Source organism: Schistocerca cancellata, chromosome 2 (genome assembly GCF_023864275.1).
Source record: "Schistocerca cancellata isolate TAMUIC-IGC-003103 chromosome 2, iqSchCanc2.1, whole genome shotgun sequence".
In the NCBI taxonomy this organism is placed as follows: Eukaryota; Metazoa; Arthropoda; class Insecta; order Orthoptera; family Acrididae; genus Schistocerca; species Schistocerca cancellata.
The window spans coordinates 313,845,492-313,869,811 of NC_064627.1; the positions used below are offsets into that span (position 1 = coordinate 313,845,492).

At 37.5% G+C, this 24,320-nt stretch overlaps 1 protein-coding gene across 3 annotated transcripts in view; it reads right to left on the reverse strand.

The window, feature by feature from the left end:
- LOC126161696 (NADP-dependent malic enzyme) overlaps window positions 1-24,320 on the reverse strand; it is a 75,140-nt gene that overhangs the window by 7,226 nt on the left and 43,594 nt on the right. The window contains exons 8-12 of one of the 3 annotated variants that reach the window (XM_049917713.1): window positions 22,982-23,124; window positions 14,891-15,061; window positions 9,700-9,823; window positions 5,043-5,245; window positions 311-962 (exon numbers count right to left, since the gene is read on the reverse strand). In XM_049917713.1, the coding sequence (XP_049773670.1) occupies window positions 5,073-5,245; window positions 9,700-9,823; window positions 14,891-15,061; window positions 22,982-23,124 (611 nt within the window). In that variant the 3' untranslated portion in view covers window positions 311-962; window positions 5,043-5,072. Of the gene's footprint in view, window positions 1-310; window positions 963-3,774; window positions 3,997-5,042; window positions 5,246-9,699; window positions 9,824-14,890; window positions 15,062-22,981; window positions 23,125-24,320 lie in introns of those variants that run through there. The other 2 variants (XM_049917714.1, XM_049917715.1) reach the window with 2 other exon arrangements.

Consider the following 24,320-nt stretch of genomic DNA (forward strand, 5'->3'; position numbering starts at 1 on the left):
AGGTGGACAGAGAGAGGGGGGGAGAAGGGAATGAACTGAGTCAGGGGGAGTAAAAGATAGATGGAGACAGGAGGAAAGGAGAGACGCGCCAATAGAAGATTGGAATACACAAATACCTAGGCAATGCTGAGTTTTTCAACTAAGAATCAAATAAATTTCAATTATAATGAAAAAGTTTACATTATTTATGAAATGGTTACAATATGAATGGTTTCACTTGCTCTGACAAAAAGAATGTATCTAAACAAATATCACCTCTATTTATATGCGAGTTTATTTATTCACGTATTTAACAACCATTTCGGCGAGTTTATTACTCGTTACTTTCGCTACTTGTTCTTTAAGTTAATTGTAGTGTCATGAAAATTTTGCTGTCTTCCATCTTGTACTTCACACTCTTGTTCATACCAAACCAATGAATACAGAAAGTGATGTTCAGTTCAAGAAGTCTAATACATTTAATTTCTATTAGAAAACACCAAAGATTATCTCTGTTTAAGGATTTATTATAAACACATATTTAATCACAATTATCAACAGTTACTAACATACTGCTATCACAATAGAAATAGTTACAAGACAATAAAAATATATTTTAAACACTGTCCTTAACATTGATGAGATGATATCACAAAAATGAATCACAATTTCATAAAGACCACCATCTTCATGCACAAAGAGTAAGATACAAATTTGTTTCAAATTCTGCAATGGTAACACTATGTGAACATCAAAGTCAGTAACTTATGAATATTAAATGAAGATAATGCTTCATTTATTTGAAGACAGGTTTGGAATTGAATTTTTGAAATTATAGATCAGAGATTAACTTTTAGTCTGGTTATCAATATGAGACAACTAATGTACAATAAATTGTATGAAAATCTGATGTTCTCCAAAATTCCTCCAAACATACCATGGAAAGTCCTTTTTGATATTCTTGTCAGTAAAATTGCAGAAAGCTGCATGAAAATGTGGAAAGAATATTTTTAAGACAGGTCAGATTCATGATACTGTGTTTTTGTATCAAGAGATGATTAGATTCATGCACACACACACACACACACACACACACACACACACAATTTTCAGCACATAAAATAAATAATATTCACTTTTTCATTCACAGAGATGTAAATTTATGACTCAGTTACAACAGTTATTCAAAAATACTCTCATTCATGAGGAAGACCAGAGAAACAAAATGAAGGGAAGGTGGCATGCAAGTGACAGCTGAACACTGGTTACAAACTGAAATTATAAAAGAATATTTAACCCTCAAGATCTGAGATCCACTCAAACACATAGACATGCTTAAACATATTCATCAGAATACATTTCACTGTGCTGTACTAAGTTCAATAACAATCTTTTTTAATTTTATTTGTCTAAAAAGTAAAAAAATAATAAAAAGAAAAAAAGACAAAAATTTTCTGTTTCAGTAAACTATGAATGAGCTACGGAAGTACTGCATCCCAGGAAACCAAGTGCTACATTTACATGGGAAAAAGGAGGAATAAGCACACTTACTTTGACAAAATGTCCAGTCATGCCTGAGGAAACGGAACTGAAAGTGAAAACATTACTTACTCTGGCATAATAGTAAGGGTAATATTGCAATGATGTGATGAACTTAGGAGAGTTCTAACAAAAACAACTGGGGTGTAATGTCTAATATAAAAATGAGGGATTAACAACTGGGGTAAAAATCACATGCCTTGAGAGCAGAAACACTATAGCAATAAGGTTGATGGGTACTATCTACAGGAAGTATACATGGTAATAAGAAATATGCAAGTGCTGCAGAAACATTTTTTCTGTAACACTGATAACCGAGAAGGACTGGGAAAATAGGAACCTCACAATAGACTTTTTATGCATAGAAAAGTCTTGGAAGTAATGAAAAAAATGGTAGATTCCAATGATATAAAAGTGTGAGAATTGTCTCACAAAGAAAGAGGTTCTACCATTAAAAATGTCTATAACGGGATCTGACAGCAAATCTTTGTTTTCATAAGAAGTAATGAGGGTGCAAAAATAGCACACTACAGTTGAATGCACTGAGTATTAACACATTTTGACATAAAAATTCCAACTCCAAAACAACAAACGGGTATCAACAACTAACAGATTCAAGTATGTTTCTGGGATGAACAAGGGCTAGAAATATAGTAAAACTGTGAAACAAAGCATACACAATGGAACTTCAAAAGATCAAAATTCAGGCAACTGAGACAGAATGAACCAGAAAGCAAATATATTAATAATGTAGAATACACATCTTGTGTTTTCTCCACTATTCGATGGACACATGTACCCATCTAGACATAGAAACAATAATATTCAGTAACAACAAAATCAGGAAATAAGATAATAAGATGCATGCTTGCCTGGGAATCAGAGTTGGGAAATGACAATTGCATGGGTGCTAGAAGATTATCAAAGAATGTAGATTGCTTGTGTGAAATAGAAGAGTAACAGTCACTGAATCAATACAGTGCTTCAGGAGTGTGTAACACTGAAACTCACCGGAAGAATGTATTACCAAACTGAAAGATAACATTTAAAGAAATAGGTGGAACGGTATGTCTATTGAGGATAACAAAATATTCATTTACAAGGTATCCTGGAAATACGGTCTTCATTAGCCAGTACAGGTAACTGCAGAAATAAAATTGATGTGTAAAATGTAATCACCTGTAGCAGATTACATGGGGTAACTGTTCGGTTTTCAGAAGGTTTTGTTGGCAGAACACTACTACACAATAACACACTATTTCGGGAATGGTTTCATTTAACTACCCAATCTTGGTTAGAACATTTCGTGAAACAGTGCGATATAATATGGATGTTTTATTTAAATAGAAAAAGGTTTTTTTATATATATGAAATGTCCAAATTTTGGTGTAACATTGCAAAATGGTGAAATATTTTCCTCTGCCAAGCCACTGGCTTCATAACTCTTAACTTCAGTAAGAAGAGAAAACATAGCATGCCAGACATTTTTACCATTGGTGTGCCAATTACCATAAATTAGGTGATGTAATTGGTTTGTATTTTTATTGAAAAATATATTATTAAAGCACAGTGAAATTAAAACATACAGAGGGTCAATTTTAAACAAAATTGAATGTGGACATATAGACAAATTGTGGAAAAACACCCAGAAAAAGAACTAAAGGCACTATGTGTCTGTCTTTCATCGGATTCTCTTCTTCAATCCAAAACACAAGTATATACCTGCACAAACACACAACTCCATAAACAAAGTGATAAATGGATGGGATACTTGTTAGTGGAAATATTTAAGGGTAGTATTTTTTGATTAAACATCAGTTCAATGAAATATTACCACAATGGGACAGATAGTAAATAACACAATTCACTGTTGATGAATAACTAAGATTAATTAAATTCTGAGTAAAAAATGTACTAATATCAAAATAGTCCCAATAACACACACAGTTACAGAAGACCAATCTTTCATTACTTCACCAGAAAAACAGGAAAATGTCAGTTGTCACTTAACACATTATAGCAAGGTTTAAAGTTACATAATATTCACCGAAAAAAACACGCAACAGACTTTGACGGTACAAACAAACAAAATTGTAAGAAGAACTGTCACAATGGTATTAACACCAATAATACTCATAAATACATAAATAAATAAATAATCACAGACGAAAATAACTATGAAAGCTATAAACTGTGCAAGGCTACCGAAAAGGGAAGATGGCTATAAAACTTTTAACAAAGTATGGACTGCAACTGGACCAAAAGCAACACGAGAAAATATCAATGTGTTTCAAAAGAATGTTGTATTTCCTTTGCTACTGTTTCTTGTTTGTCTCACTTTTACATTTTTCATTCTTAATAAGCCTCAGAATCTTTAACATTCATTACAAGTTTTTCCAAATTGCTGTTGGCCAGGTCGTGGCTTTTTATCCAGTCGATACAGACAGGTTTTATCTATTTTTATAATGCTGGATGTACCTGCAAATAATGATGATGATAGCAATGAAGAAGAAGAAAAATATGACTAAAATGAACAATGCTCTTAATACTGTTGCTGCAATAATCCATAACACACACACTAAGTGTTAACATTTCTAAAGCAAGAACTGACTAAAATGGTACGGCTTAAAAAGATCCGTTCCATCACAATAAGTTTGGTTTTTCCAGCAAATAACACACAAATCTGACAAGTTTCAATAGGAACTTTGAATAAAAACCAGAATCATAAACATTGTTATTAAGATTGCAATGGTTTCTAAATTTATCTTATACACCATTTTTAACCTTTACTTTAATTGGAGCACTTTGTTTTAACTGGATAACGAAGGACAATACCACAAAATTAGGAGACAGAAGAAAGAACAATGAGCAAACTGGTATGACTGGTTAAATTTTACAATATCACAAATCAATATACGTAACAAGAAAGTCCATATACTTTGTTGATCAACATACACTCAGTTTCTACCTTTAGTCACTGGAACAAAAGTGAAACTAATAAATTATTTAAAGAAATCAAAGTATCTTAAGAGGTTTCTGCAGATCTTACTGGGTGTAGAAGCCACACTTGTACACACATAATGTGTTACTGACATCAATGGAAATCTTTGTGGCCTTTGAGTATAGTTCTGGTACACACTGTACTTATGCTTCAGTTAGTTAAATTGTAATGACAACCCTCTGGATATGTTCATAAGGGGGCTACCTACTTTAGTAAGTATTTAACGACAATAATATTTTGTACTTAGGCAGAAATATTAGTCACTGTAAATAACTAATAAGAGTAAGATCATTATGGATGAAATTTGTTAAAAATAAAATAGTTTCTACTTAACTGACTTGACAAAATATCAAAAATTATAAAACTAAATTAATATCTAGTCTCCCATTAACATTTACATACAAGCATGGTGAGTGCTCACTAATGGTGACATTATTGAAAAAATGTTAATTGGAAGAGGGTAGGGGTTTTGCGTCTTTCTACAGACAGTAATGTGTGGTGCACAAAACAAAGGAATTTCTACCTTTGCTGGTGGGTTTTCTGTTACTTAGGCCTACAACTCTATGCTCCTTGCTTTTGTAGGCTTATCTATAGTAACACTCTTGGATGCAGGAAGTTCAGGCCATGGATATACATCAGGTAGTGCATCTTCGTAATTATGATTATACATAGCAGACAAAACTACTGCTCGCTTGTCCTCGGGCTCTGGGTATACTGATGCTGTACCTGCAACATACAAATGATATGTCTGAAAATCAACCAGAGTTTTGTATACGTTTCCTGCTACAATTACTCTTATGCATTTGTTGCCGTATCCAGTTCCATTCCTCCTACTCCACTTCTCAACAGGAATTTCTGTTACTGCATTTCTGCATCTTGCTTACATTTTCCCATTCTTTATAAATAATTTAGGAGCAGAGGCGACAACTCACTGGATAGTAGAGATGTTGAGTTGCCAACAGGCACATGAACACAAATGAAAATTTTCTAGCTTTTCGACATGCTTTTCCAGCATTCTTCACAGTGCACCACAGGGTTAATGTACTACATCTGATTGTCAATGTCACAGACAAAATACAGTGAGTTGGGACATAGGACCCAAATGACAAGAGGTTGTGAAGCAGTCAATGAAATCGAGCACATTGTGCTTAGCAGCATGTTCACCACTGGATGGTCAACTCTGCTTTTGGCCACTGTTGGTAATTAGCATGGTCCATCTCTATGCCGCCACACCCACTCCCAACCATTTGTCATATGCTCATATCTCTTTGGAAGGCCCAGATGCAAGACCTGTCCAACTCACCCACCTAGTATGTCCTACTCACATTCAATCACAGGCTTATTCTACCCCATGAGACAGAGCCATCTGTGAAAACAGCTATGTTACACACCAGCTCTGCTACAATTTCTGTGCAACATTGTATTTGGGCATGACCACCAACTAGCTGTCTACTTGAATGAATGCCCACAGTGCAACTCTGGTGAAGTGCTTAATTGACGACACACGGCTAGTGTAACATGCTCCATTTCACTGGCAGCTTCACAACCCATGCTGTCTGTTTTTCTCTCTCTCAAACACCAGCTTTTGTGAACTACATAGATGGAAGTTGTCCTTGTACACATCCTTTATTCCTGTAGTCTCCCTGGCCTCAAGCTTTGCTAGTCTCCTGTCTCGGGACTGTAACTTTACCCATCCTGCAACCCCTACTCTGCACCACTGTCATCACATGCTGCACAAACTCGTCAGCACTGGTCCCCATGTATCACTTTTCTATCCCATGCACCTGATGCCTCTCTCTCAAACATTCCTGTATATTCAGATTGCTTCATAGAGCAATACAGGAATAGGCAGGCAGGCAGGCAGGCAGGCGCGCGTGTGTGTGTGTGTGTGTGTGTGTGTGTGTGTGTGTGTGTGTGTGTGTGTGTGTGTACTATAGCTCCACGAAGAATTTGTCTGAAAGCTGTGAAATTTCCAGTCTTGTTTATGTGCCTGTCAATGGTTCAATTCCTCTACTATTCAGTGAGTTATTACCTTTACTTCTAAATTATTTACAAAATAAATACAAAACTGGAGAACGCAGTAATGAGGAGGTAAAGTATACTTAACAGAAAGACATGAAAGTATTGCAGGTAGTGCCAAATCTTTAGAAATTTATACCTCTTGAAACATGGGATTCTCAACCAGCACATAAAGGAAAGAAACGGTAATGACAATGAGAATTGTCAAAACTTAAAACAGAAATGATATGTTACTTGGATCTGAATTGTGAATTGTGGTTTATTAGTCTCATAACATACATAATCTTAAATCATTTGATTCAGGTACAGGAGACACGTCAAAATTTTGGTAAAGTTTTACCATATACATACAACACCTGATTTTAACAAATGGTACCATAACAATAATACAATTGAAAAATATACGTACAACCAAAAAAACTAACAATTAATTACAAAAACTGATTTTAAAAAAATGGTATCATAATAACAATACAATTTTGTTGCACATACAATAAAAGACTAACAATTAATTACCCCTTGCTCAAATTATCATGTCATCCTCTATGAATTCTTCTACTGAATAGTAGCATTTCTCCCACAGAAGCTGCTGTAGCCTTATTTTTAGACTCTCTGGCTTCATATTAAATATATTTTTGGCCATTAGCTGACAGAAAAATTTTCTTGACAGGCATTAACTCAAGAAATTTAAGAAACCAAATCTCAACACCAGAAACATTAATCAAACACTGCTGAAGCAATGATAGTTGACATGACAGAAATAATAATAATAATAATAATAATAGCCTGATCATCTATCAAAATTCATTTTGGCTAGAAGTGATTCGATCCCTTCAGCCATCTTTGTTTACATTTTTAAATCCAAGTATTTTTCCTTTTGGCAACTGCTCTCTGCTACTGTCCTGCTTTAATAATGTTGACAGATGCTATCCACTACAATGTCTTATTAATGTCTCTTCCACCCTGACTTATGAGTCAGTTTTGACACAGTGCACTGGAACTTCAAATGATCAAGGAAAGAAAGACGTGCCTAAATGCTCAGAAACGGACAAGAATGGAGCACTAAGAGATGTCAATATTAAGACTACAAGATGAATTCCACTGGTAAGGTCAGACATATAGGTGGAATGAGTACATTGAAGGCCTACAAGAGGAGGAGGAACTGTGTATTGACTTCATACAATAAATGGAAATCAGTTTGGAAGACATAGGGTATTTAATATTACAGTCATGAGCCTGACACTGCTTTGGAAGGCATCTTCTAAGACCGATAAAGTGCTTGTATTAAAAACAATCTAAGACAGGAGTGCAGCCAATCTCACCTTTTGTTCAGTAACAATATTATGGAAAGGGTAGTTGCTACTACCATATAGTGGAGATGCTGAGTCACAGATATGCACACCAAAAAGACTGTCAGGAAATGAGTTTTCAGTCAACAAGGCCTTCATTGGAAAAACACACACACACACACACACACACACACACACATACAGACACAGACAGACACAGACAGAGAGAGAGACAGAGAGAGAGAGAAACTTAACTTGCATACACATGACCAAGTTTCTGGCTGCTAAGACCAGACTCAGTATGTACATCACGGAAGCAAAAAACAGAAATAAAATAAAATTCTGTATTTACATTGACAACTGTCTTTTAATTGGTTGTGTATTTGGTGATAATACTCAGTAAATGCCTGAAGATGGCCTTGTAAGCCGAAAACCGGTTAGCAATAAAAATAATATTGTAGAACAAAAGCAAACTGGTGCTTTTCATTTATTATTAGAAATAACAGAAGGATTTTAGAGTGGGAATAAAATCCTGGGTGAAAGAATATCACCGAAAGATTTGCTAATGACTTTGCTATGCACAGTGTAAATGAGAAAGAATTATAGGACATACTGAATGGAATAATTGATCTACTGAGCAAGCACAGAATATGTATTGAGAGTAAATAAAAAAAAACACTTTACCTTAAAGAGGACAAGCAGGAATGAGATTAGTGATACAATTAGCATCAAAACTGGAGGCTATGAAGTAAATGAATGAAAGAACTCTGCTACCTTGGAAGCAAAGTAACACATGTTTAACAAAGCAAGAAGGGTATAAAAAGCAGAGTACCACAAGCAAAGAGAGCGCTTATGACCAACAGAAGTTTACTAGTATCTAACACTGACCTGAATTGAGGAAGAAATTTTGAATACATACATTTGGAACACATCATTGTATGTAAGTGAATCCTTGACTGTGGAGAAACTGGACAAGAAGACAACTGAAGCATTTGAAGCATGCTGATATAGAAGGTTGCTGAAAATTTCATGGACTGATAAGATAATAAACAAGGAGATCTCTGCAGGCGGCAAAGATAGAAATATGTAGAAAACATTGATAAGCAGGAGGGGCAGGATAACAGGACATCTGTTAAGTCATCTGGATGTAACTTCCACAGTAGCATAGAGAGCTGCAGAGAATGACAACAGTAGGGGAAGAAGGAGACAGGAATATATCCAACAAATAATTGAAGACATTGGGTACCAGTGCTAGTACAAAGTGAACAGGTTGACAAGAAAGGAAGTTTTGAATAACAGTTCCTGCAGGCCTCTTTCCAATCCTGCATATTTACTAATTTTCCCCTTCTCATCCATTACTTATATCATCAGTTTACTTTTTTCTCCTTCAGTGACTGTTTTTAAGTGATTTGGGTGACCGTTTTCTGCATCTCCTTGAACTTTATCTCTACTGCCTACAGCCCTTCCACTTTCAATCTCATATGTTGATAGTGTGTCACTTGTAATTGCTGGTTTCAATCTTTCTGATAATTTTTACCTGGAATTATGATGTCTTTTGTCTAGTTATTGGGAAGTAAAATATTCTTAGACCTGTTCTGCTAGGTTAAGTAATCTCTTGGCATTAGGTTTCATTGACTGCTCACTTGTAAGAAATTTGTATATTTATTTCTGTTTCTTATGTACTTCATGGTCTATATCTGTCTTGAGAGTGTAGGGAACAATAGATAAATTTCAACAAACTGATTCATTACATCGGCAAACAAAATAAGACTTCAATCTCTAGTCAGAACCACTTATACCGTAAGATCTATACTTCTGTTATAGATCAAAATGTAAATACCGAGAAAATGTGTGAATCAATAAGGTTTTTACCTTTCTTGTATGCATACTCTGCTATACGTGTGGCAATGTTGACTGAACACTCTCTTATGCACCCCAGAGGAGGATACAGTCTTCCATTAGCCAGATCAGCATCAGTCACATGGTCTGCAACTGTCTGAAATCAACAACAAAAAAGTAAGGGTTCCTTAACACCAACATCACTATTAGAACATTCTTAATTGATCTGCTTATGCAATGACATCCAGTTTTTGAAATGCACTAAAAATTCAGAGTGTATCACAAAACAACCAATGGAGTGGGGATATTAATTTTGTCTCTCTCATATAGCAAATGACAAAACCATCCATAGTGGCCAAATTTCTTTCACAACCCCTACATGAATTGTTATTAAATGGTTGTAATTATGTACTTCTTAAAACAAAAATGCTTCATCTTGTTGACAGTAATACAAAGCTGTGAAAATACACTGAATAAACATGAAACATATCACTGCAGTCTCAAAAATTAAATTAACATTACTGCACTCTTACGACAACCTAAAGCATGCTAGAGCAAATGAAGTGTCATAGTGAGAACGAAACTATTTAAACCCCTCTGTGATAATGATATAAGCTAAAAAAAAAACCTATTATACTTGCAGTAGCAGATAACGTGTACCTATAAATGGAATGAATTTGGAAAAAATACTGTTAATTTACTGAAAAACATATCTACAGGGCTGTTTACTAAACTGCTGAATATAAACTAAATTTTCTGTCCTTTTCTCCACACCTCTCCTACTTTTGGAGTAGCAATCTACTTACATTTCCAGTACATACAATATTCCATACTGAATTCTACATCAATGCAAACATTAATTTAAATAAAAACATTTTGTGGAATGCCTCAGCATCTTGTCCTCAATAAGGAACACTGTTCCACCTAAGCCTTAAAGAAAAAAAATCTTAGTGACTTATGAAGGTCCTGATAACCTAGAAAAATAATGTATAAGGCCTCATAAATACCTGACAATGTATGTTCTTTCTTGTAGACAACACAGATTTCTTATATTCTTATATAAACGATATTTATTTGTCAGGTTGCCAGTACCAGTCCACGTCCAACAGAACTCTCCCCTGAAAAGGGTCAAAGGCTGTCCTGGTAACCCGACACGACATGATCAAGGTGACGCATTCGTATACGGCACAATATTCAATCACGATGTCTGGACGAGTCTTGCCTCTTGTTTTCGTATGCCTCCAAGAGTCCACAGGTATGTTTGGACCCAGAGTACAGAAGGCAGTCGACGAGTACGCCAAGAAGTATACCAACGTTATTATTACATCCTCCAAATCCGGTAAACTAACAACAGGTTTGTTCTGGACTTCTTGCGTAATGCCTTGCCACCATACGTACAAAAGAAAGAATTTCTCCTTCTGATCGACTCTTGGGGTAGGCAAACGAACCCGGCGTTATATGATGAGATGTTCCAGGACGATAAGAAGTTACCAACGTGCACTATAAAAGTCATTCCTCCAAAGTGCACCCCTCTCGTTCAACCGTGTGACGTGTATTTTTACCGGCAGGTAAAAAATTTGATCAAGCGCCTTCAAAGTTGTGCATTTTTAATCGAGCGAAATCGTGACCAACTCCAGAGACGATTGTAAAAAAAATCCAATCCATCGTAAACCACCAATTGTCTTTTCCGATTTTTGCCGATATGATACGATACGCGTGGTATGCATCAAACCTGGCGAACGATAGAACAATTTTTCAGAATGTCAATCAGGTGTCTTTCCCAACAGATAACTTAAAAAACAATTGTTCTTGTAAAAACACATCGTTTATCAGATGTGCTCGATGTCTTGCTGTTTTCTGCTTTCCATGTTTCTATGATAACTATCACTCTGGTTCGTGCGATACTCCAGCTACTTCTGGTCACTAATTGTTAATTATGTGCGAGTGTATACCGGACTTTTCAATAAATTGTATCCACTTGAATATTATTTGTGATATTGTTTTGTTTCAAGTGTTATTTTTCCACGACAAACGACTTTCAACAACTTATTATATGCATAATTGTTGCAACTGATTGCCGGGAGTTGTGTGTGTGTGTGTGTGTGTGTGTGTGTGTGTGTGTGTGTGTGTGTGTACATATGAATTACAAAAAACAAATAATAAAAAAAAAAACTGGCATGGCGCGAGATTCGATCTGGCAACCATCGGATTACGAATCAGAGTGCTTACCATTGCGCCACGACGCTGTAGAAAACTATTAAGCATAGAGAGTATTTCACCGCAACGGTTTCTTTTAACTGTCGATTTTCCCGACAACGGCAGAGAAGTGCATCTTGGTGCTTTGCCACATTACACCTCTGGCCATGAGCTTTTATTATGCGCAGTATGAATCGAATTTGAATTTCACAATTGGCGGCCTCCCCTTGTTAGATCAAAAACAGTATTTTTGTGTATGAAATTGGTGTGCACTGTACTTAGTGTTTCTGCCCCTTGTTTACATTTTCTCCAAACCACTGATTCTTCTCCTTTTGTTAGCAGAGGTTGACATCGAAAGACTCTGTTTCAGGTGTACACTTTACAGTTTTTGCCTTTCTGCACTTTTTATTATTCTGCATTTGCATTATTTACAACTCAAAACAAAAATTCTGTTTTAGATTCAAACAACCAAAAATGCTCAAACATATGTATCCAAATTGCAAAATAACCACAGAAGATGCTTTATAAATAAAAGCGAGTCACATCTGGTGTAAAGCTCTCTTTAAATAAACTGCAATAACCTCAAGATGGAGAAACCAATAATAACTGATTTCAACAGCTGCTGTGGAAAACTGCCAAGCAAACAAACATATTAGAGAAGCAATGACATTATGATGACTAGAGATGCAATCAAATGTAAAGAAAAGAAATTTCTTAACAAATTTGAAAGACTAGTTCAAGATGAGCATTACAATATTTTACTTTGCTAACACATTTTTTTTCCCCAATGAATACAGTCTCCTGTAATATGTATTCACCTTTGAGGTCCTTTACAGAAGGTTAAGGTTATTATGAAAAATTACAAAGAATTCAGTTGTTCTCAAGAATTTTGGGTGAACTCTGATGTCTATAACTTTCTGGTATGATATTTTGGCATAAAGTCTTCTGGCCATCTTCAGCTGAATACTAACGAGCAATACACTGAGCTCTCCTATTTAAGACTCCACCAGCACATGCGTGGTACCCTAGTTGGCATTATGGATATGTTGTTTGACAGCACATGCTTCTCCTGTAAGTCTTTGTGCTGCTCTGAGCGTCATACATGGTGAGAGCTCACCTCTTCGATACAAAAACGATTGTCTCCACATGGTAAGATGGCAGTATGATGCTGCAGGGCATGAAGTTTTTCTATAATCGGATCCCATGCAGAATATAATTGGAAACAGCCACCTCGATTCATAAGTGATTCAGACAGTTATATTTCTACTAACTCATTGATGATTGAGCTCCAAAAGTTTGATGTATGGGCCAAAATTGTAGTTTCATTACATTTCATCAAATGATGAGTAAATACAGAGTTCAGAAACTTATTTGTTTGGAGAAATCGAGTGTGCCGTCGATGTTCTATAACACAATCTTGCACAGTGCACGTTGTTTGCCCTATGTAAGGTGGCAACATTTACACGGAATACTGTAAACCCTTCTTTGCACAACTCTAAGTAATCTTTAACAGAAAGGAGGTCAAAAGATTACTTTAACTTTATGTCTTCTTTATATTCTGCCTATTTTACCTGAAACATTTCCGATATCTGGTAGCCAAGCAGTCATTTTGAAGGCTTCATCCTGTTTCTTGTTCTGTCATTTGCATGCTGTAGCGTTCTTTATACTTGTCAAGATGAATGTCCGTTGTCCAAGAACACAGTATGGAGGTGATCCAGTACCATTTGCAGGCTACCGGCATCCGAGATGCTATGGGCTCGGTGGATCAAGATCTTCAGAACACTCATTGTTTGTGCAGGATGGTGGCAACCAGTAGATTGTAAATGAAGATCAGTATGAGTGGCCTTTCAAAATACACTGAATGCCCAATTGTGCCATCACTCTCACTTCGCACCAACACATCTAAAAACATAAGCAACCATCTTTCTCCACCTACATAGCAAATTTTATTGTTTCGCATAGGGCCAGGTGTTGGAGAACCCTGAGACTTTTTAAACGGTAAGACCAAATTATAAAAGTGTCCTCAGTGTAATGCAAAAATACTGTTGTTTTTAAAATAGCTGAGTCGAATGCTTGCTCCTTAGATACCAACAGCCTGCAAACGGAACTGGAATACCTCCAAACTGTGTCTTTAACTAGGGATATTCACCTCAACAAGTACAAACATACAAACAACAGAACAAGGAAGAGGATGAGGCATTCAAAACGACCATTTGTCTACCATATATTGAAAATGCTTCTGCTAAAACAAGCAGAATATTAAGACAACATAAGTTGAAGTAATCTTTTGACCACCTTCCAAAATATCAGCTCTTTTGGGATACGTTAAAGATTACTTAGAGTTGTGCAAAGCTGGTGTTTACAGGATTCCACGTGAATCCGTCAAATCTGATATAGTGCAAATGATGTGCACTTGCAAGATCATATTATAGAACATCAGTGACATACTTGCCTTCTCCAAGGAAGTAAGTCAACTATTGCTGAACACTGTATTTCCACAGGTCATCTTATGATATATAATTAAACAAAACTTGTGGCCCATATTTCAAACTTTCAGAGCTCACTCATCAATGAACCACTAGAAAATACGATTGTCTGAATCGATAGAGCTGTCTCCAATTAAATTCTGCATGGAATCTAATTATAGAAAAACTTCATGCCCCACGTAATCAGCATCCTCCTGCAATCTTACCATGTGGAAACAATCATTTTGATATCTAAGAGGCAAGCTTTCACCACGTATGGCGCTCAGCGCAGCGCACAGACTTACAGTAGAAGCACATGCACAATACTAACTAGGGTATCATGCATGTGCTGGCAGGATCTTAAATTGGAGAGCTCAATTTATTGCTCATCAGTATTCACCTACAGATGGCCAGAAGACTCTGGGCCAAAATATCAAACCAGCCCGTTACAGACATATGGCAGTTTTCCCAAAATTTTATAGAACAATCTGTACTGGTCAGGGAAGTTTTAAAGTTCAATTCAATTCATGTTTAAACTGTGTACATAGTAAAGATTTTCTTACCTGTGCAGCAATAAGAAACAGCTGTTCCTCAATATGATGAATGCCTGTGACAATAACACCTAATGCAATGCCGGGGAAAATGTAGGCATTGTTTCCTTGTCCTGGATAGTAAGTTTTACCATCAAGCTGTACAGGTGGGAACGGAGAACCACTGGCAAAAATGCAGCGGCCCTGTAAAAGAAAATCAGTACGAAAAAAACTTAATTCCATCTAAACCTATGTTGCTAGTATTTGCAATTTAATTATTTTTTCCTTCTTTTCTGAAAACTATGTGCCATTTCCATAATTCATTTCCACATACAGAAATTGCAATTTTCACTCCATGGAGTGCAGTATTGTTTTATTCCTACCATTTTATTCTAACCACGAAATTATGAAAATAAATAACAGCAGTAATTTTCATGTTGAACACAATTTCATGTTACATGTTTGGAGCTGTGAACTAGTGGAATACCACTAACAGATTCGATGGTATGATGAGGAATTGGGTGAATCAATGCTGGTGCCACGAAGACAAATATTAACAGTATGCCTATGCGAGAATGGCCTTCTTTGAACTTTTACCACAAATCCTGGAATAAATCATCTAATATAAGACAACTGGGCACAGCAACTGAAGTAAAACGAAGTGTCTCTTAGCAGTACTGAGAGGCTATATACACAAAAAGTGGAATGAAGTACCAGGCCATAGGCCTCTGTGAATATGTCATTGAACGATCTTTGAGGGCTGAAGTTTGGCAAAAGACTCAGAAATATACAACATAGTGCTTCTGAGTGTCTATGGGCATCCAACAGGAGAGGTTTTAAACTTCATTAAGCAATTAGAATGGGTATAATAAGACTTAAAAGTAACTAGGAAGTGACTATGTAAGGATACCAATATAGATTCATTTCAAATATTTCGGATTAAGGGAACCTTGACTTAATGATGTCCAGTTTTAGTTTAACCACCATAACACCATTTCCAACAAAAACAGAATGGAGTGCAACAGCAACTGTAAAATTTCATGAACAGTAACTGCTGACTCAATTACACATTCACGGAGAATTTACAAGATGAAATATTGGAAGACATTTACAAAGAGCACACAGTAGGGAGAAACTAAATCTTCACTCAAAATATTCTTATAACATTATGGATCCGGTTTTCATATACAACATATCAGGGACATTTGCAATAGATGCTGAGCAAAAGTGTGGCTAACATCTGGGATCCAAGAACTTCGTGCTACGAAGAGAGTTTTATTTAATGCAGAGAACTAACTCTAATTAATACTTAAAAATACACTACAAGAAGTCTTGAAACATTCTGCAATGTGTCATGAAAAAGGCTAAAACCATGTACTATGCACAAAAAATTCAAAATCTGAAGTGCAATGGAAAGGCAATTTGGAGCATTATTGAGGGTGAAATGAATAAAATCAATAAGTCAAATGATGTTCACCTCCTGGATGACTGTAGCAGTGTAAAAAAACATAAAATTCATTGCCTAGTAAATTCAGTTGATTCTTCCTAACAACAGTTTGAAACACAGAAACATAAAGCGATACAGTGAAAGCAGATACATTACACCAACCTAGATAGGTTATGCATACTCCATTGCCAGACATCAGTGTTCCTAAATCATCTGTTAAGAGAGATCACAACATTAGGTTTTTAATAAGCAGTTACTCTTCTAAGATTAACAGATGATTGAGCTGATCCTCCTCGGTACACAAAATGTGTCAGAAAACTGTTGCAGAAAATACGTAAGAAACATGCCAAATTTAAATGGATGCAAATGGCGATATTCTAAAGAAGCTTGAAATTTAGCACGAACTTCAATGCGAGATGCTTACAATAGTTTCTACAATGAAACTTTGTCTCAAAACCTGGCAGAAAATCCAAAGAGATTCTGGTCGTATGTGAAGTATGCTATCGGCAAGACACGATCAATGCCGTCTCTGCGTGATAGCAATGGAAATATTGAAGACAACAGTGCTGCCAAAGCAGAGTTACTAAACACCAGTTTTCTGAAATTCATTCACCAAAGACGACAAAGTAAATATTCCAGAATATGAATCAAGAACAGCTGCCAACTTGAGTAATGTAGAATTAGATATCCTCGGAGTAGTGAAGCAACTTAAATCACTTAGGAAAAGCAAGTCTTCCACAGCCCAGGCCGTATACTAATTAGTTTCCTTTCAGAGTATGCTGATACAATAGCTGGGTCGGAGATTTCCTCCACTCAGGGACTGGGTGTTGCATTATCTTTATCATCATCATTTCGTCGCCATTGACACGCAAGTCGCCGAAGTGGCATCAACTCGAAAGACTTGCACCAAGTGAACAGTCTACCCAACGGAAGGCCCTAGCCACACGGCATTTCCATTTCCATAGCTCCATACTTAACAATCATACACAACCATTCACTCGACGAAAGATCCATACCAAAGGTCGGAAAGTTGCCCAGGTCACACCAATACTCAAGAATGGTAGTATGAGTAATCCACTACATTACAGGACCATATCATTAATGTCGATATGCAGCAGGACTTTGAAACATATACTATGTTCGAATATTATGAATTACCTCAAAGAGAACGGTCTATTGATACACAGTCAACACAGATTTAGAAAACATTGTACTTGTGAAACACATCTACCTCTTAACTCAAACAAATGTTGAGTGCCGTGGGATTTCACATTAATTCTGCATTTCTAGATTTTTTGACACTGCACCACACACGCGGCTTGTAGTGAAATTGCATACTTACGGAATATCGTATCAGTTATGTGACTGACTTCATGATTCGCTGTCAGAGAGGTCACAGTTCGTAGTCATAGAGTGAAACAGAAGTGATTTCTGGTGTTCCCCAAGGTAGTGTTGTACGCCTTCTGTTGTTCCTCATGCATACAAACGATTTAGGAGGCAATCTGAGCAGCAGGACACAATGTGTGGTGCCCCACAGAGTGCCATATTGTGGATAATTTCTGGTGGCCCAAAAGAAAATGAGATGTAGAGCATTACATAAAGAACTGCATTCCTTGCATTCAGAGTGTAAGGATGAGTCAGCAGTGATTGTCATTAAAAAGGTTAGATGAGGTGGATAGACCATTCCAAATCATAAGACTAGACATCTCTGGCCACTTCATACAAACACCAGCAAGGAATCAATATGTGTTGCCTATAATTGATCATTTCTCATGTTACTGAGCCACGATTGCCATACCATATGAAGAATCAGAAACAGTGGCACAGGCTATGGTTAATTGTTTGTTACTGAAGTTTGTAACACTAGATACTATTATAACTGACTAAGGCACTAACTTGATGCCTGAGAGTTTAAAGCAATTATTCTGGTTATTATGTATAAAGAAATTACAAACCATGCATTACATCCACAAGCAAATGGCAGAACTGCAAGAATTCACTGACAATAAGAAAAATGTTAAGTTATTATGTAAATAGTAGCCATAATACTTGTGACATGCTTCTAAAATTTGTCATGGCCATATACAACTCTTCAACCCATGAAAACTTTGGATTGTCCCCATATGAGGTTATTTTTGACTGAGAAACGCCCTCTCCTTTTGAACTATGCCAACCTACGTCAGGAGAAGATAATCCTCAGTTCAAAATTTTGCAAGAAGTTTAAAATTTATCTGCCATCAGGTCAAAAAGGTGAACACAAAGGCTCTATAAAGACAAGAAGGCAGCCACAGCAAGAGGCAGTCGGTAATGCTATCTAATCCTTACAAGCTGAAATAAAAACTAAAGAGTTCATTCGTGTTACCACGGAATTTGTGAGGTAGTCGAGATTACGTCTCAAATTAATGTAGAGCTACATCTCCTGACCCAAAGCACAATTGTGCATGTGGAGAAATTTGTTCCTTTCAGAGTGAACCTGACACACTTTGTAAATTACTGGCTGCTCTTCCTGGAGGGGGAGATAGTAAGTGGCTGAAGAAAATATGAGAAAGAAATTCAGAACCAGGAAAGTGAAACAGGTTGTAACTGCAATTGTTCCCACTCATTCCTGTGCTCTTAGGACAAGCAAACTAACAGACAATTTCCACTTTCCACTGGAAGCAGCCTGGATCCAGCCCAGAATGTAAAGACAAAGAACAGAGGGTAGCAACTCGAGCTCCGGTTGTCAAACACAAGACAAAGGGGAATATGAGAGAAAGAGGCATCACCACTGTGCTGTTGCTGAGGCTGTTGGGCAGATACAAATTGGCAAAGACTTTTAAAATCAGTCCTGTGTCTAGTGGGGTACTATTTGCACATCAGCTGAATGCAGCAATATCAAAACATCAGTTGTCATTAAGCATGGTTGTCAATATATGGGTAGAAAATAAAGATTGACAGTTCAAAGATACCTTTGATATATTACAATTCATGATGCAAGGCCAGACAAGATGTGGAAGGGAAGCAGATCTTGAAATGCATACTGCACAGCTCACAAGTATCCACGAAAACATGGTAAACATACCTGTCAATTACACACAATTGATCATTGTGAAGGTTTTTCATACTCTCACCTGAAGTGTCACTGATACACGCATTGAGTCACAGAGCTGCAGGAAGCTCTCCTCCATGCTCCCCGTAGCAACTTGACACTGATGAGCTTACCTCCTGCACAGTTCTTGGAAGGACTATGTAAAATCTGAAGTGAGTTGCCAGCACCCTTAGAATTGTTAGCAGCAATAGGAGTCCTTACCATTCCACTACCATATGGAAAGTGTGGACAGTATGCAAGAAGGAACCAGGTTAAGAGCTGGGTGCAGTTACCACTAAGTATAAAGAATGACAATTTGAGTGTTTTGCCATCCACCATTGCTCAGTAGAATGGGGATCCTGCAGAAATTTGTGTACTTATGGATACATGAAATATTATTGGTATCACCTGATAGAAAGTCACACACCCTACTCTTCACCTCAGAATTATTGCAGTGCTGAACCATGCATGTCATTGTCTACCCCATCCAAGAATACACACAGTCTCTGAGTCATGTGAGTACACGCGGTTTCATTCCAAGAAACCTGCGACAGAGTGCCCCAGGGAGTTTATTACAGGGGAAACCGAATTCTATCAAAACCCAGGATCACACTGGCTACTCTCAGCATCAAGACTGATAGTTATCATTTGCACCTGCTACGAACGATCATTTTGGCAGTGCTCAGTGAATAGAACAGGAGGTGCAACAAATGCTGATAGAAGGTACACAGTGCTTTCAGGTTACCTGCCACTATCGCCAGAACCACCACCCTAAACACCAATTACTTGTTAATGTACCTGCGAGACCTACTCTTCCAAATCCTATGCAAGGAAACCATAACCTACTTACTTGGCACACTAGACCTAATCCTTCTAGCTTCCTTGGACCAGATGATGGGACCATAAAATGGTCATGTGACCAAAGAAAACCTGTTAAGTCATATGAAAAAATATTGGACCAAACACCACAACCAGGTCATCACCAGCTGCCTGCCTAATTCTGGTAATAATGTGTTTTATGTACTGCTGCCTCAGACACAGAGTTGCCCAGTTGCCCAATCTCCCCCCCCCCCCCCTCCTCCTTACTTTTCTTCAACAAGTGAGCTCACAGTACTCATATCGGTATCCTTGCAATGTGACTCATCCACTGTGAGTGAAGTTAAGTTGTGAAAATGGGGTACTAGAAAAAGGACAACCTATGAAATCTATATGTGAGCATCACAAAATGAGGCAGTGTACATAATGTAACATAAAAACGGAAGGAGGACAAGCAAACGGTAACACACAAAAAGTGCTTCTCTCTGCTCCATGCCTCCATGCAGTAGAATGTTAAGTGTAGAAATGATAATGGAAAAAAAAATAAAATAAAAAAAATAACAGCATGTCTGCTGCAGCACAGAATTGTAATCAGGTCACAGTACAGTCAGCCCACTGGCCATCGCTCCTGCTGATAATGCAATTCAGCAGACGCCAACCCATCTGAAACCACCACGCCCACATGTCAATGACCTGGAAGTGGAACAGCCTTCCGGAAGCTTCCATAGTTTGATTGACTGCCTCATGACAACAGCAGGATCCCAGTCATCAGCTTCTGCTCTGAAGTTTCTATGGGCTTTCATAAACGATGCAGAATTACATTGTTTTAGAAATCACTCAAAATGTAGGCATGTCCACTTGTAGGACAATGAACTGATTCTAGTACAGCATGCAGATGGCAGACAGCAGTAGTTAACAGGGGACAGCACTTGAGTTGTTATGTTGAGAAAGCTATGGACATGATGGAAGGTGACTATCACAGACAACAATGGACCACATGCATTTTGTATATGCAAGTAGTCAAAACAGATAGATATTAATAAATGTTTAACTCAAGTGTATTGTCTGGAAGCTCTTGTATAAAAAATACTGTTTACAACTGGATCGCTGAATTTGCAAATGGCAGGGAATCTGCAAGCATGAATGTGAGTATTAGTCATCTGTTAACATTGTAGTCTCTGGGGGAACAAAGAGGTTGTGCTGACAGCAAGGTGTACTGTGACATCCTGATATGCCTTATTGACAGAGAAAACACGCAAAGAATATTTCGGACTAGATTTTCAGGTCTCTGGTCATTAGCCACTTCTAAAATTTATCAGAATGTTTGGATTCAGTAATGTAAGTTCTGCGCAATGCTGATGATTGTACTAAATAAATCTTGGCTCTGTTAGTACCGAGAGAGCAGATGGTGGTCTTGTTTCCAGGTGCATAAAGTCTTTGTTTGAAATATAGATAAAACAGTAGCTGAGAGCTATAGCAGAAAGAGCAGTGAATTTTTCAAAGTAGAATTCTTTCTCCTATTATACACATGTGAAGAAACTTAGAAGGGATCAACATAACTATCAGAAAGAATACATTAGCCCTAGTCATAATTTATTCTTAGTACACTTTACAGAAATAGCCAGAAGTGGTTTCTTCTGTCTTTTAATGTACAACTTTCTACACATCCAAGACAGTGCTCCTTCATTAGGGCATTTAAAGAACTTTAAATGTCAATTAATTAATTAATTAGTTAGCTATTTGAAATATTGTGGTAGCCTTGAACAACAAGCTTTTTTTTGGCAATTTGTTTACAGATCAGAGAGAGAATTAAGGATTTCTATAATCGTCTGTTATGTGGATATTTAGTCAGTTAAAACTGTCAAAGGACACAGACCTGCCATTAAGAGCTGTCAACTGATATGAATTGCTCTTATTAACACTTGTCCATATGTAGTCCCTTCCCTCGAGTAGTTTGGTGAGATTTTCTGGCATTACTGTTTTTTGACTGACTAACCTCTCACTTTTGACTGTCGAAGATCTTTTCTTGGAGCATACTATGCCCCCAAGAAAGAGCTCCCCCAGTCAGACAACTCACTGAAATGTAGCAAGACTGCAAAGACAACTGAAGAACCAATACCTTTCAACCATTTTTATTTAGTGGAAAACTGAGACTCCTGCACTATATACATCTGAAAAACCTCTGCAGTTAACAGATCACAGCTATAGCAAAACTAGTAGAAAAAGCATAAGGTCTTAAATTTTGTAATTTTAGATAACATTATTGGGATTTAACAGTGATCTGCCAGGTACGTAAAATTAGTAAATAACAGTCTCAGTCACATAGCCATTTTTAAAATATGATCAGTTTCAGCCTCTAACAGAAGGCCATCTTCAGCTAATACACCATCCGGCTGACGATGGCGCTTGGAACAGCTGTGCTGACACTAGTCAGCAGAACTGTGACTGGGGTCAGCACAGCTGTTCCGAACAAAATCATTGTCAGCATCATCCGGATGATGTATAATCCGAGGATGGCCTACTACTAGTAGCTGAAATTGGACATATTTTAATAAACATCCATGCGATTAAGACTGTTTTTCACTAATTTTTCTTAAATGTAACCCTGCACGAATAAGTCTACATGCACATTATGGAGCATCACATAGCAAACTGTTTCTTCTATTTCATAGAGTTTTGGATATTTACCAAGACAACAGAGGTTTATCACTAATTCTACAAACAAATACTAATGGATCCTTTCTCTTGTTTATGTATGTTATTCTCAGTTATTTACAGTTGCAGAATTGCTCACCTCTGTGTTTGTATATGCTTGTTCAGCAGTGCACTCAGCTTTACTTGTTGGATTGCTCAAAGCAAATATAACAGGTCTCTCATTGAAAGATGCCATATCCTTCAAAATTTCTGGTGTGAAGGCTCCTCCAGCAGCTGATGCACCTGAAACAAAAAAGCTGATTACAAAGGTTGTTCTGCACCTATTTCAACACATATTCTATAGTTACATATCCAAGAAAATGGGATGATGACAGAAAGCCAAGGCAGTTTTCATCAAACCATAATTTTCATGTACATTATTCTGGAAGGACCACCATTTTCTTTATGGAAAAGAAGGAGCTGCTTCCAGCAAGGTGTGTTTACCATGGGTGAATTTGTATCCGTCACTGACCAGGAATTATGCATTTACGAAATTTGGATTTTTTCCTTCTTCTTTGCAAAAATCCTTGCTTCCAGATGCCAGAGCAACTGGGGGTGCTTACAGAGGTGTTTCCATTTTCTGCTTTTAGAGGATGATGATGATTGGTTTATGGGGCGCTCAACTGCGTGGTTATCAGCGCCCATACAAATTCCCAACCTCTGCTCAGTTCAATCTCACCACTTTCATGAATAATGATGAAATTCTGAGGACAGCACAAACACCCAGTCATCTTGAGGCAGGTGAAAATCCCTGACCCCGCCGCAACCCGGGACCCCGTGCTCTCTCTCTCTCTCTCTCTCTCTCCCCCCCCCCCCCCCCCTTTTCACAAGGAAAACTGTTATAGTCGCGAGTGACTGGTGAGCGGTGCATGGTAGAGAATGGAGACACAAAGCTGCCAGCCTCTGGGGGTATCGCTAACAACAAATGGACAGGACAGACGAACAAGTAAGGAATGACAGAAACTACGACAGAACAGGACACAACACGAGGCATGCAAGCAAGAACTGATAAACATGGCAAGACAACAACAATGCAGGAACACTCTGAACAACAACAGTACCAGACTGCCAGGGAAGCACCACGCGGCCACCTAAATACGATTGCGAGAAACGCGATTGGCTGCGGTACAGAGAGTGGTACACTTGCATGAGGGGGCTCGCTGTGCATGCACACGCCAGAGCACAGAGACCCCTAGTGGGTATCCAGGTCCATACCCTCTGGTGCACATTCAACTTCCACACCTTCTGACACCAGTAAAACAATCAGTTCTGCATCTACACATATTCCACAAGCTACCATATAATGAATGGCAGAAGGTATCTTGTGACAGTACTAGTCCTATCCTTTCCTGTCCCACTTGCAAACATAGCAAGGGAATGACTGTATGTACTCCCCTCCCCTCCCCTCTCCTCCCCTCTTCTGTCTTTAGGTGAAAGGT